Source organism: Condylura cristata, unplaced genomic scaffold (assembly GCF_000260355.1).
Source record: "Condylura cristata isolate star-nosed mole 26May11 unplaced genomic scaffold, ConCri1.0 scaffold00009, whole genome shotgun sequence".
NCBI classification, from domain to species: domain Eukaryota; kingdom Metazoa; phylum Chordata; class Mammalia; order Eulipotyphla; family Talpidae; genus Condylura; species Condylura cristata.
In genome coordinates, this window is record NW_004567110.1 from 63,056,928 (window position 1) to 63,072,195 (window position 15,268).

General features: G+C 34.8%; 1 protein-coding gene across 1 annotated transcript in view; it reads left to right on the top strand.

Moving 5' to 3' along the window:
• Window positions 1–11,356, top strand: part of PRKDC (protein kinase, DNA-activated, catalytic polypeptide) — a 212,101-nt gene extending 200,745 nt beyond the window's left edge. Inside the window, exons 76-85 of the mRNA XM_004680043.2 lie at window positions 1,210–1,414; window positions 2,303–2,370; window positions 2,939–3,159; window positions 3,655–3,747; window positions 5,950–6,039; window positions 6,235–6,306; window positions 6,384–6,585; window positions 7,165–7,353; window positions 7,952–8,091; window positions 9,914–11,356. Coding sequence (XP_004680100.1) covers window positions 1,210–1,414; window positions 2,303–2,370; window positions 2,939–3,159; window positions 3,655–3,747; window positions 5,950–6,039; window positions 6,235–6,306; window positions 6,384–6,585; window positions 7,165–7,353; window positions 7,952–8,091; window positions 9,914–10,118 — 1,485 coding nt within the window. The 3' untranslated portion in view covers window positions 10,119–11,356. The remainder of the gene's footprint in view (window positions 1–1,209; window positions 1,415–2,302; window positions 2,371–2,938; window positions 3,160–3,654; window positions 3,748–5,949; window positions 6,040–6,234; window positions 6,307–6,383; window positions 6,586–7,164; window positions 7,354–7,951; window positions 8,092–9,913) is intronic.
• The last annotated feature ends 3,912 nt before the right edge of the window (window positions 11,357–15,268 follow it).

A 15,268-nucleotide genomic window follows, 5' to 3' on the forward strand; every position in this document is an offset into this window, starting at 1 on the left:
TGTACCCCAGTTCTGTATGCACAAATAAATAAATCTTAAAAATAAAAAATACATATATATAAAAATTACAATACCTTAATTTATTTTATTGAGGTAACATTGATTTACACCATATATAAGGCAGAGGTATAGCATCGTATTTGTTTAGAAATATGTTACCTCACCACATCCACAACCCGGGCACCTGTCGTCTCCACTGGATCCCTGCCACACTTTGCTCTCCATCCTTTCTCCTCCTGCTCTGGTAGCCTCATTCTACAGTCAGATTTCTAGGGTACATTTTGGGTTGGTTTTGTGAGATCCTGTTTTATTTCTCTATATTCCACATACAAGTAAAACCATTGGTATCTGCTTTCTTCCCCTGACTTATTTCAAATAACATAATCCCTTCCATTTCCATCTATGTTACTGCAAATGGCAAGAGTTCATCTTCTTTATTACTGTGTAGTGTTTCATCTTCTTAATATGATCATTTTTCCTAGGGAGCCTAGGTTGTTTCCATAACGTGGTTATTGTGAATAGGGCTACAATGAACAGACCTTGGAATTTGTGTTTTTTTATTCTTCAAGTAGATACTTAGGAGTTAAATTGCTGGATCATATGGTTGATCTCTTTTTAATATTTTGAGGAACCTACTGGATCATAACTTAAATATTTGAATGATGACTGATACAAAGAAATATTTTATATATTTCAGGAGAAATTATTTCTAATAATAATTGCTTTTAGAGACTTATTACCTAAATAATGTTTACATTAATGATTCTAAATAGTGGCTAAGTAGTGGAAGTAACATTACATTTTTTCTTAATACCATATGAAGAATTGTAGGTGGTTCATTTTATTGAATTACTCCCCTTATTGGTTTATTTTTTACTTTGTTCCTAATTACTCCTGTTACCATAGTGATTCGGGTTAATAACTAGATAATGGGCACAGAGGTTAAACTTTTAAAGCCCTTAAGAGAATTTATGATTGTTCATTACTTTATTAGAGCCAAATCCCTTCTATCTTTTCAAAGGAACACAATGAAATAAATAAAAGACAGGCTGCAGAATGTTTACTTGAAACATTCAACTAAAGCAAACTATAAACCTTAAAAGTACAGAATAACTGTACATAATTAGATAGTTGTTTATTGAACATAAATTTAGTACCTTATCTAGATTTAAAACTCAACACTAATCTTTTAATTTTTATAAATTTCAGACTTTTGGAAAAGAATTTGATAAACACTTTGGGAGAGGAGGTTCTAAACTACTTGGAATGAAACTTCATGACTTCAGTGGCATTACTAACTCACTGCTTTCCAAAATGATCAAAGACTCAAAGCCACCTGGGAATCTGAAAGAATGCTCCCCCTGGATGAGTAACTTCAATGTAGAATTCTTGAGAAGTGAGCTTGAAATTCCTGGTGAGTTCATCTTCAGGGTGACAAAATTTGTACTTTAAAGTGAATAGCATCATAGAACTTTCAATTTCTGACTATAGTGATGTCAGGATTTTGACAGGTATCTTTATTAAGAATTTAAAATTTTACCATATTCATTATTAAGAAAATCAATTACTCTGAATTTCTGCACATTACTAATTGTCAGATAAGATTATTGTAGCATTCCTATTTATGGCATAAATTCTGAACATCCCCATCCATTACTCAAATAACTTTTCTTCAGAATAATAATACAGGTATAGATGCAAATCACTTCTGGGTTGTACATGTTATTTCCATTTCAAATGATAAGATAATGATAAATTCTTTGGAAAAAGGATGTGATTAACTGAGGACAGACTCAAGATATTGGTCAACTGTGAACACAGTGTGATATTTCAAAGGAAGTCTTTGTACATTCCACATTCTTTACACTTTAATTTGTCAGATCAAAAAAAAAAACCTTAATCTGGTTATTCATTCTCATTCCAGGGGATATAAGAAAAACATATTTTGAGAAATAATTCTCTATTATTGTTAACAATTGTCAGTTCTAAGAAAAGCCTTTAAAATATTAGCTTCATAATGTACAGCTAGATTCTCCTTGAAATCTTACAGTATTCTAGCCAGTGAATTATTTTTTCCTGTTTGGAATTTTCTACTCTTTTTGAATAGGAAGCAAACTTTAGTTAGTCATATTGGGAAATAATTGCATTAGAAAAAAATAAGTCCCTTTTCTTTAAACGAAAAATTTCAATAAAGCATTATGATAAATTGGTTATCTTTTTTCATAAGCTTATAGGTTACATTTTTAAATATGGGGTTCTGTAACAGGCTGTATCTAAGTAAGACTTCTGTGGTTTGTTTTAGGTCAGTATAATGGCAAAGGAAAGCCTCTCCCTGAATACCACGCACGAATTGCTGGCTTTGATGAGCGGGTAGGTGCCAGTGTTTGCAGCCTGGACTGTGCAAAGGATGGCTAATATATGGCATTTATTTCTGCAATGTGAAAATGATACATTTGTCTATAATAGGAAAAAGACCATTAGCTTTCTTTATTAGTCTCAAATCTACAGTTTCCTAGTTCCACTATTTATTGAATTTCCTACTAAAATGCTTCTAGTGTCTCAATATCAAACATAGTTAAGGATATAACAGCCTCAAAGAGTGAACTATATGCGTATCAATAATATCTATGTAAAAGTAAATATGGAAAGTTAACATGTTCATTTTGCTTATTACTAAATATAACCACATTTGTGAAACTTATAACCAGAAATATGAAATTAATGTGAAATTAATGTGAATTAATTAAATAGAAAGAGGTGGTGTTTGAGAAGCACAGATATGCCGCTGGCTCTTCGTTTTCTGTCACCTGAATTATCTTCAAGGAGAGGTCTCTTTTGGAAGAATACATGCCAGCCAAACATACTTTTCCCTTTCTGATGATGACATCATATCCTCATAATTTCTCAGACTACACCTAAAAATACTTTATTTCAAAAGGTAAAAGTAATGGCTTCTATCAGAAAACCTAAGCGTATTGTCATCCGAGGTCACAATGAGAAAGAGTACCCTTTCCTGGTGAAGGGGGGTGAAGACCTGAGGCAGGACCAGCGCATAGAACAGCTCTTCCAGGTCATGAATGTCATCCTGTCCCAAGATGCTGCTTGTGGTCAGAGAAATTTGCAGTTGAAGACATACCATGTCATACCCATGACCTCCAGGTATAAACAACATGCACATTATGTAGAATGGATTATGTGAATAGCAATTCCAGCAGTAGGCCAAATCCTTGTTTAATTTTACTGAGATGGGGCTGGAGGTCACTTGACAATTCTTTATTTTGGTTTCCCTGCTATCCAAAAGTAAAATGTACCTATTTGATATAACTTGGTAGGTTTTGGGCAGGGGGTGGAATTTGGGACCTGGGAATATAGATCTGGGAACACTAGCATTTTACCACATAAACTAATGGTGATAGCATTTCCGAACTCAAAATACTAAGCCTACCTAGTCATAGCAGATAATGATATTCTCCTTTTAGATATTAAGGAATCCTATTTTAGATTTCACAAAGACAGAGGGCTGATTAGTAAGTACTTAATGATTTTCTTTGCAATATAGAAAAAATGAAGATTAGACAGCTTTTATTCTATAAATTTTTTTTCTAGTGAAGATCAGTTTGGATTTGTGTTCACAAACTTTATTTTCTTTTTCAGATTAGGATTAATTGAATGGATTGAAAATACTTTTACCTTAAAGGAACTCCTTTTTAGTAACATGTCACAAGAAGAGAAAGCTGCTTATACAAGGTAGGTAGTACTTCATCTCTGGGGCTATTGCAACCCCACCCTAGCCAACCTGCTGCTACTGTGTAGATGTAATCTCCTCCCTGAATAGAGTTGGTTCACATTGTTTCCTCCACCTCCTGTTAGAGACATTTTAGGTCTCTATTTTTTTGGGTGCACTCAGCACTGCCTGGGCTCTTCTTTAATCTGCTTCTGTGGATGAATAAACTAAATGGGACTGAACATTCTAAACAGCAGTTACCTATATTTTATCACAATTTTTAAAAAAGTATTAACTTTGAAAAATAATCTTGCAAGGAAATTAAACAAATAACATGATTGGCAGCAATATATTTTCTATATGCTAGGCAGTATTCTACAACAATCTCCAAGGTGGGTACTGGCTTCACTTCTGTACAGCTGAGGAAATTGTGGCCCAGAGAGGTTAGATACGTTGCCCTAGGTCACCTTGCATATGAGTGGAACAGCCATGATTATTAGTAATTAATAGTTGCTTTTTATTATTTTGACATTTTTATATGTTCCAAATTTTTTAAACCATAATTGTGAATAATTTTTGTTTCTATAAAGAAAAATAAGGGCACTATTGAAAGATATTTTAAAGGAGGAGTAAACAAGTTTTGGTAACTAACTATAGGATGAAGGAAGAACTTCAATGCCTTTTTTTTTTTTTTTTCATTTTACTCTCATTCTTTCCTGAAAGTATTTGCATAAAACAACGTTCTTGCCAGTTGGGAATTTTTCATAAAATTAAACATACTCTTATCAAATTCCTGGATAGTAGTTGCAAGTAGGGCAGTGTTTACCAACTTCTAATTACAGTCATTTGAATCCTATTTAAATTGTTTCCGCTTTTCCCAGAGGAACAGTTCTTCCTCCAATTGGAAATTCCTGCGCTTGTTCTGGTGCTCACTCACTGAGAACTTGACACACAGTGAGAATCTAAAACAAGTGCCTTTTCTTTCCTCTTATTCCCCATATCTCTTTTTTAAAATCTGGGTAGGGTAGTAACATAAAATACGGAAGGTAAAATAAGTATCAAAAGTTTGAAATGCTTTTCAAAGGCAGAATTATATAAATTGTTTCCCTACTACCTTTTAAAACAAAGTACTTACAGCCTCATATTACCCAAACCATTGCTGTTTTTCCCTTAAACTAACATGTTACAGCTTTCAACATAAAGCTTTGCATTCCAGTGGTAACTAAAAGAGAATTTAGAGTACATTATTATTATTTAGGTTAAACTATGAAATTAACTTAGTCGCTACTCTGAAATTCCCTTAAGTGGTTGAACTACTAAATAACATATAGTGACATTGCCCAAGAAAAACTTGTTCATTTTGACAGAAACTTAAAAGTGACCAATCAAGGCCCTCCCTGTTGGCGCAGTGGGTTAAAGCACAGCACTAAGAAGCTTAAGCCACTGTCGCATGAGTTCCATCCCCGCTTGCCCCGGAGGTGACCACATGGCGTGGCAGACCTCTCCTGGCCCGCCCGCTGCTCCCCCAGCAGTGTACTTAGTTGATCTGCCTGTTCTGCTGCCCACTCTGTCACTGGTGAATCCTCTCACCCTCTGCATCTCTGGCCTATACCCCAGTTCTGTATGAATAAATAAATAAATCTTTTTTTTTAAAAAAAGTGACCAATCAAATGTTGTATTGTTTTCATCTGTGTTTTTCCTGTGAAGCCTTATGGAAGTTCAGTTCAAATCCATTGTAGTTAAGAAAATACTATATGGACTTAATGTGCATCTGCATGCTGGAAATTGTTCAGAAAGTGTGGCACTTCTTTATATCATGAGAAAACAGACTTAATTCATTTTCAAACAATAAATAGTGATCTTTTTGCTTGTATTAGTATTATGCTTTAACATTTCTTGCCTACTTTAATTTGTTAGGATTTTTTTTTCTAGGATCAGACTTTAGAACCATGTGCATAGTTATTCCCTCTCTGTATGAAGTGAAACATTTTATATTTGATTATTTTATGCTTAAATTTTTGCATAGGAAATAGCTTTGGTTTCTTTTGAGTAACTAAAAATGAATAATTATTTATTGGTATTCTAGGGTTTAGCGCCGCTAATAATAAATAAGACTAGAAGTAAAATTTATTGTTTTCTGCCTCTTCAATGACTTGTCAATGAATTCTTGGTGATATTTGCCTCAGAAATTACATAATGCTGATTCCCTTTTACATACTTGTCAGTGACCCCAAAGCTCCACCATATGAATACAAAGACTGGCTGACAAAGATATCTGGAGGATGCGATGTTGGTGCTTACATGCTAATGTATAAGTAAGTTCGTTTTTATGTCCTTCCTAACTAGTTCATTCCTTACAAGTTGCAGAGTTTTGTTTTTTAGAAATTTTGACTCAGTGAGGTTATCAGAATATAGTTATTTGATTTGAGTTTCAGGGCAAAATAACAATTTTAGATTTCAAGTAATGAGAAATTTGTTCTAATCTGATGTTTCCTGCTATTAAATCTTAGGGGAGCTAGTCGAACCGAAACAGTGACATCTTTTAGAAAAAGAGAAAGTAAAGTGCCACCTGATCTCTTAAAGTAAGTAAGTTTACTTTGACTTTACAAACTGGTTGGTGGTGTCTCAGGTCCCACCAAGACTCTGTCTTCCTATGCAGGCGCGCCTTCTTGGCAATGAGCACTGGCCCTGAGGCCTTCCTGGCTCTCCGCTCTCACTGTGCCAGCTCTCATGCTCTGATGTGTATCAGCCACTGGATTCTGGGCATCGGAGACAGACATTTAAATAACTTTATGGTGAACATGGAGACGGGGGGCATGATCGGAATCGACTTTGGACACGCCTTTGGGTCAGCTACGCAGGTGCGTCCAACTTGATCTCAACGCTCTCAGCTAGTGTAGAGCTGTTGCGGGACTTTGTAGCACTCTCTAGAAATGGATAGCTTTTGAGATGAAATGACACTAGGTCAGATTTGTCGTGATTGTTAAATTTGACATTCTTGTAGAATGGTATAATCTCAACTTCTTTTTTGTATTGTTTAAACAGGTCTTAGACTGTATGATGGTAAGTTGTATATCAGAGTCAATAATAAAATGTGTTCCAATAAAAAGTAAAGAATGTTAGCCCTGTATCAAAATGACTTCCACAAGGAAGACAAATACAAATACAAATCTTTTCTCTGACATCAAACTGAACGTTTTAAATTGTACTTCTAAGTCTTTGTGGGCTATATGGTTTTGTGCACCTGGGTTTTTGCTTGGTTATTGTTTTAATTTCTGTCGAACACAATGAATTCACATCTGTATAGCTCATTTCAAGACAATGCTCACATTTTCAAATGTATGTTAATAATTGTGGGAGGATGTGTTGTTCATGCCTGTTACTTTTTGACTTCTTGTCCATGTATTCTCATTTTCTTGCATATATATTTTTCTCTTTAGTTTCTGCCAATCCCTGAGTTAATGCCTTTCCGTTTGACTCGCCAATTGATCAATCTAATGTCACCAATGAAGGAAACAGGCGTTATGTACAATGTCATGGTTCATGCACTGCGAGCCTTTCGGTCACAGCCCCACTTGCTTATTAATACCATGGATGTGTTTATAAAGGAACCTTCCTTCGACTGGAAAGTAGGGTTGTTTCTCTACACTTTTTGCTTTTAATTACAATGTACCAGTGATTGCTTAGCATCTTCTACATATGATGAATGCATTAAATCATGCCTACTAAAATATTTGCATTATCTTGTATAGCATTTCTTGAAAGTAGCAGTAGGAGTCATTTGGCCTGAAAACCACATGAGAAATATCACCTTTATATGGAGAAAATTTTTGTTTGAATTAACTGTATTTCTAAGTAGAAGAAAGAATGTGGCCCTATTAATAACAGGTCTGATTTCTCTCGGAGACAAATTTTAGTTTAAAATATGTTTCCTGTGAGATCTTCTTTGATCATAAAGACTGATAGTGCTTTTTTTAATCTCAGGGTTCTTCAAAATGTTTCCCCAAAAGAATGATGGTATACTTTGTCAGTAGAGATATTTTAAGCCCAACTGCAGTCCTCAAGTTCATTGTCACTGCTAGGTATATTGCCATTGGACTTTGCATAAAAAGTTATAGAGTTCTCACCAGTTACAGATAGTTATTTAAAATGAATACTTATTTAATATGTTTAATCTGTGATCATATATATTGTTATAACTGGAACAAACTGTGTTCTTTTCTTTAGAATTTTGAACAGAAAATGCTGAAAAAAGGAGGATCATGGATTCAAGAAATAAATGTAAATGAAAAAAATTGGTATCCCCGTCAGAAAATACATTATGCTAAGAAAAAGTTAGCAGGTGCCAATCCAGCAGTTATCACTTGGTAAGATTGTTACCAACTAAAACACCAGCATGTTACTGTTATTAGAGGATTATTAAATGCTGCAAAAGCCTATGATAGCATGACTCTTATTTTACTAATGAAAATAGTATTACTTATAGAGGATTAATTGTGTACGACTAGGCTATATCTGAAACCTGTGTACTTGATCTCTGCCTCCCTGCCCTCTTGCACAATAATTATTAGGCTTCTGCTCATCAGAAAGACTCGCTGCCTACAAGAAAATTTTAATGTGCACAGGAAAGTTTAGTTTTTTTATTTGCTTGTATTCCTTTTTAGGAAAAAATGTGACCTTGATGGGCATAGCAACAAGATGTGGAAAATACAGAATTGGCTTTGTAGATGAAATTTCAAATTATTTTAACCTTCAGATCAGCTTTTAAGTTTTTCCTGTTGAGAGTAAAAACAGAAATTTATAGAAATGTTTCACAAAGAGTGAGGAGAAGTTGAACCTTACAATTAAATGATAGTAAGTGGTACTCTATTGTCAGTTCTGTTTGACAAAGGTGCTAAAACCATTAATTGGTCATTCCCAACAAAAGGCACTAGCAAAGAAATAAAGGTAAATCCCTATCTCAACATATGGAAAACTTAATTCAAAATAAAAACTAAATGTAAGAGTTAAAAGTATAACATACCTTTTATATGTGATATAACTGATGAAGTTCATTAATACGAATGCACAAAATATCCATATAACTTAATAATAGCAATTATTTATTTATTTATTTTTAAAGATTTATTTATTTGTGCATACAGAACTGGGGTACAGGCCAGAGGCTCAGGGGCGTTGAGAGGCTTCATCAGAGACTGAGTGGGGAACAAAACAGGCAGATCGACGAGGAAGTACACTGCTGAGGGGAACAGCGGGCTGGTCAGGAGAGGTCTGCCACGCCATGTGGGGATCGAACTCATGTGGAAGTGGCTTTAGTTTCTTAGTACTGTGTTTTTAACCTGCTGCGCCACCGACGGGGGGGGGGGGGCAGAAATTTGTGTATCTTTTTCAAAGCCGTATCTGTAAAAGTCTTTTGCATATTTACAAAAAATTGCTATTATTGGCCTCCCTGGTGGCGCAGCGGGTTAAAGCACAGCACTGAGAAACTAAAGCCGCTTCCGCATGAGTTCGATTCCCGCCTGCCCCGGAGGTGACCACATGGCGTGGCAGACCTCTCCTGACCCGTCTGCTGCTCCCCTCAGCATTGTACTTCACAGATCTGCCTGTTCTGCACCCCACTTTGTCTCTGGTGAATCCTCTTACCATCCCTGTGCCTCTGGCCTGTACCCCAGTTCTGTATGCACAAATAAATAAATCTTAAAAAAAAAAAAAGAGACACAAATTTCCAATAAATACATGCTTACTTAACATAATTAGTTATCAGAGAAATATAAATAAGATGCCACTTCATATCCTTTTGGGTTGCTTATAATTTTAAAAATAGAATATAGTAAATGTTGGTAAGGCTGTGAAGATATTTGAGCCCTCCTTGCTACTGGAGGGAATATAAAATTGTGCGACTGCTTTGGAAGACAATCTGGGAGTTCTTCAAAAGGTTAAGCATAGAGTTACCATTAGACCCAGATGTTCTACTCTATATACACAAGAGTCATGAAAGCATTTGACCACCAAAAAAAAAAGAAAAAATGTAGAACAAACATTAATAGCGACATTATTTGTGTTCTGTTTTCTTACAAATCAAATATCTTAAAAATATTTTAGCAGTGATGAGAGGGAATTTTTGAGTAGGTCACAAGCAGAAAATAAAGCATGATTTGTGTTTTTTTACTTGTTTAATCTTTTTTCCAGTGATGAGTTACTTTTGGGCCATGAGAAGGAATCTGCCTTTGTTCATTATGTTGCTGTCGCACGAGGAAGCAAAGATCACAATATTCGTGCCCAAGAGCCAGAGAGTGGTCTTTTAGAAGAGGCTCAAGTGAAGTGCTTGATTGACCAGGCAACAGATCCCAACATCCTGGGCAGAACTTGGGAAGGGTGGGAACCCTGGATGTGAAATCTGTGGGAGCATGAAGATGAAAAGCATGCAAGTGTTTAAAGAATCTCCTAAACTGTCACAGCAATCAGTGAGCTGTTTTTCCAAAAGTAATGAAGAATAGAAATCTATTTACTGGTAGCCTTCTAGTATGAACTTAATCAAGATTGTAATGGATAAATGAATGTTGGCATAATGGTTAGGTTTTTATGATAGACAAAAATACATATAATCAGGCTCTTACAAGTCTTAAATTAAGAATAGAATATATTGCAGTTTCTGTGACAAGTAAACCAGTTATCTTAAATTGTATAAGCATGAACATCTTGTTCTGTGTTCTTATTGGTAATTATGGTATGTAGGAAATAATAGAAAGATTGCAATTGATATTTTAAGGTGTTTTGGTAGTTTATTATTATTTTTCTCTACTTTTGACATTCAGTAACAAAATTGGTCTCTAAAAGAGAAAGTGGATGTTGGAGAGAGTCTTGCTACTCCGATTTACAACAGGATAACGGTTCTTTACATCCCAGACTTGGGATAACTTCAGAAATTCCAAGAATAATTATAGTGAGAGTTCTGAGCATTTTAATTCTGGAAACATAAAAGAAACCTCTATTTGAAATAAATCCTGTATTTTAAAAGCATACATTCTGTAACAGTAAGCTCACAAGTTATGAAATACAAAAAGGTTTCCTTCACATTCACAGAATCTCTACACTTCTTAAATCTTCCACACTTCTGGAACTGGTTACAGGTTGGCTTTGAACTTGTTATTGTCTTCTATTGACATTTAAATTTTGAAACTCTTGTATACAAATTTTCACAAATAATAATCTTAAGTATATAGAACATTAAAGTTATTTTTCCCAAAGTGGTGTGTGACTCTTAAGCAGTTTCACAAAGAAAACGACCTCTTTTACAAAATAATTTGTTAGATTACCTGACAGGTATAATCCAATGTACATAGGTTGAATGTATTATGACATTAAAAATAAATCTGAAAAGTTGGTATTTATTCAACCAAAGAAATTTCATCATTAATAATTGGTCATGTAAGTAAAACCCATTTATATATAACATGAATGTTTTTGTCATAACACCAAAATAAGCTTACTTTGGAGTTGAAATTGATTATAATACATTGTTATTTGTAAATTATCCATAATGTTCACTTGAGTACTTACAATGTTGATGTATTCATTCACTAGAACAGCAAATTATGGGAAACCCTGTTTTTTAATGACCTTTCACCTCAATAAAGCTTTCACTGTGTTAATGTGACTGTATATGAGTTCAATTTCAATATAGTCTGTTTGCAAATTCTGTCAGAATCTGTGAGAATGCAATGAAAATGAACACTGCATAGCATTCTTGAGACATTTGCACAGTCACTCAAGACGACATGCACTCATGAGACTACTAGGGACTGTAGGTTTGCTTATACTTGAGTCCAGACTTTTTTTTTTAAGATTTATTTATTTGTGCATACAGAACTGGGGTACAGGCCAGAGGTTCAGGGGCAGCAAGAGGCTGCAAGAGGGGAGCAGAACAGGCAGAGCAATGAAGTACACTGCTGAGGGGAGCAGCAGGCGGGTCAGGAGAGGTCTGCCACGCCATGTGGTCACCTCCGGGGCAGGCGGGAATCGAACTCATGCGGAAGTGGCTTTAGCTTCTTAGTACTGCGCTTTAACCCTCTGCGCCACCAGGGAGGCCCAAGTCCAGACTTTTTACTAAATAAAAAATAATTGATTTGGAATGGGAATATAAATAACATTAAGAATATTTTTGTGAGGCAATTTAAATTTTTTTTATTATGTTTCTAATATGTGAGCAGGGAATGTCTTTCCATTTCTTCATGTCTTCCTTTTTCTTTTAACAATGTCATGTAGTTTTCTTTGTGTAGGTCCTTTGCCTTTCTTAGGTTTACTCCTATTTAATTCTTTTTTGTTATGCTTATAAAAGATATTATTTTTTTCCTATTCTACCTGAGTGTTTGCATTGGGAAGGCAGCTGGTTTTTATATATTGAGTTTGTAACTACACTTTGCTTAACTGGTTTGTTGTTTTAATTAGTTTTCCATGAAATCTCTAGGGCTACCTATTATCAGGACATGTGCAAATAGTGATAGCTTTATTTCTTTCCTGATTTAGAAATGAGACTAGTGAGAGTAGACTCTAGTTTTTTTTGGAAAGGCTTTCAGTTTTTCACCACTGAGAATGGTGAACTATGGGCTTGTTATGTGTATCTTTTGTTATGGTTAGATATGTTCCACTTATCCTCAGAGTGGTTTTGTGAGTGGTATTGAGAGTGCTCATCATTAATACATGTTGAATCTGATGAACTTATTTTGGCATCTACTGACACGATCATTTGTTCCCCCTCTTTTCATTGTTAAAGTAAATTACTTTGATTTTAAGATGTTGAATCATCTTTGTGTTCCTGGTATAAATCTTACTTGATCATGGTGTATAATTCTTCTAATGCATAGTTCCAATTGGCCTGCTAAGATTTTATTGAGGATTTTCACATCTGTTTTAATTAGGGAAATTGGTCTGTATGTATGTATGGTCTATTTTTGTATTGTCGTTGTTTTACTTCAGTATTAATGTTGGCCTCAGAAAATGTGTTTGGAAATATCCCTTTTTCAGATTATTCTAAGAGTTTGAGCAGAAATTTACTTGTGAATCGTCTGCTCCTAGGGATTTGTATACTGGGAACATTCTGATTACTCTCAATATCCTTGCTTGTAATTGATTTCTTCAGGATATCTTTCCCCTCATTCAGTCGCAGATAATTGTATCATTTTAAAAATTTGTCCATCTGTTAGCATATTAATGTTCATAGTAGTCTTTTAACTTGTTATTTCTGTAGTGTGTGTTATAACTTCTCTTATTTTTTATCCTAATAAGTTTTCTCCTTTGTTTTCTTATTAGTGAGCCAGTTAAGAGGTTAGTCTATTTTCTTTCTTTTTTCAAAGAATCAGCATTTAGCTTCATTGATCTTTTAGGTTGTCTTTTTTACTTCTAGTTCATTTATTTCTACTCTAATTTTTATTCTTTTTTCTGTTGGCTTTGGTTTTGTTTGTACTTTTTTTCTAATTCATTGAAATGACATTTAAGTTTGTTCTTTTGAGCTCTTGTTTCTTGACATGGACCTGTGTTTGCTATAAAATTCCCTGAGTTCTACTTTTGCTATGTCCCATATGTTCTGCCAGGCTGTTTTCTCATTGTCATTTATTGAGATTTTTCTTTTCTTCTTTGAGTTCCTTATTAACCCAATAGTCTTTTGCTAATATGTTATTCTGTCCTATGGATTACATTATTTTCCTGCCCTTTTTTTTTTTTTTTTTGTAGTTAATTTCTACCTTTTGGCCAGAGGGAGGCTTGGGATTTTGATCTTCATGAATGTGTTGGTACTTGTCTTGTGACCCAATATGTGGTCAGTCCTAAAGAATATACTCTTAAGAAAAATGTGTTCTGCTCTTCTTAGGTACAGGGTCCTATAGACATCAATAGGTCCCATGGTTAAGTCTTTGTGTTAGACTCTTGTGTCCCTAATAAACTCCAATCTCATTGTTCTGTCCATTGTTGAGATGGGGTCTTGGAACCACACACATGTTTTTCCAGTGTTTATTTTCAGAGTTAATAGGCGTTGCGTAATGTATTTTGGCACGCCTTCATAGGGTGAATATACATTGAGGAGTGTTATGCATCATTTTCAATCATTACATAGTGTCCCACCCTGTATCTTGTTACCTTTTTAAAAAAATTATTTATTTATGTATACAAGAACTGGCATGTAGGCCAGAAGTGCAGGAAGTGAGAAGATTCACCAGAGACCAAGTAGAGAATAGAACAAGCAGACCCACTGAAAAATGAATTGCTGAGGGAAGCAGTGGGCCTGACAGCAAAGGTCTGCTGTATCATGTTGATTTGCTCCCTGTCCAGGGATGAACTCATGCCACAGTGGATAGTGATAGCTTGACAGTGGATCTGAAACTTTAACCCCTGCACCACTAGGGAGACCCTCTTATTACCACTTTGAAATGAAAGTCTATTTTGTGTAAATTGTTCTTGTTTTCCTTTAGGTTACATTCCCTGTAGGAATGTTTCACAGCCCTTTACTTTGAGTCTGTGTTTATATTTGGAGCTGAGTTTTGTCTCTTGGAGACAGCAGAAGGTTGGATTCTGTTTTGTGATCCAACCATATATATTGTCTTTTATTAGTTCATTCGGTTACATTTGGAGTTACTGACATATAGCTAATCCTGCCATTTTGTTATTTTGTGGTTCTATTGCCTGGCTTGATTCTTTGTACACATTTCTCTCCTTTGTTTATATAGCTCAAAAACTCCTTTCAATATTTCTTTAGGGTGGTGAGAGGTTGTTGATAGTGTTTGCAAACTCCTTCGGTTTCTGTTTGTCTGAGAAGGCCCTTATTTATCCCTCATATGTAAAGGAGAACCTTGCCAGATAGAGTTTTCTTGGTTTGCAGTTTTTACATAGCATCAATCTATTCTCTCCTTGCCCACAGTGTTTCTTTTCAGAGAAGTCTAGTGTTATCCTTATTGGATTCTTTGGTAGGTTATCTGCTTCCCTCTTGCCAACAGTATTCTTTCTATGTCTGGAGCTCTTGGAGGTTTAACTGCTCTGTATCTTAATACAGGCCTCATTTTCATTAGGTATCTGATGATCTTTTAGCTTCATGGATTTGTATGTTTATTTTCTTTTCCAGGTACAGGAAGTTCTGTAAGTTCTTTAACAATGTTTTCTATTCTTTTTCTCTCTCTCTTCCCCATTTTTTCATATGTTACCATTTTTTCATATGTTACTTTTCTTCATGGAGTTGCATAGTTTCAAAGTGCCTTTCTTTTTTGGCTTCATTTCTCTTTTTCTTCTATACTTTATTTGTATATTTAAATCCAGGCCCACTAATTCACTCTTCTTTTCAGTTTATTGCACTTCCATAGCATTCTCAGTATTTTTCAACTCCTTCACTGACCTTTCTACATCCTGTAATTCCATTTTTTTATTTGGAATATAATTTCAGCTGTTCATTGATTTTGTTTTTCACGACATTTATTTTTCTGAATTTTCTTGTACATATTTTATCTACTTTTTTGTGTCTGCCTTATATTCTTCAAATTTTATCATGTCAAATTTTAATTC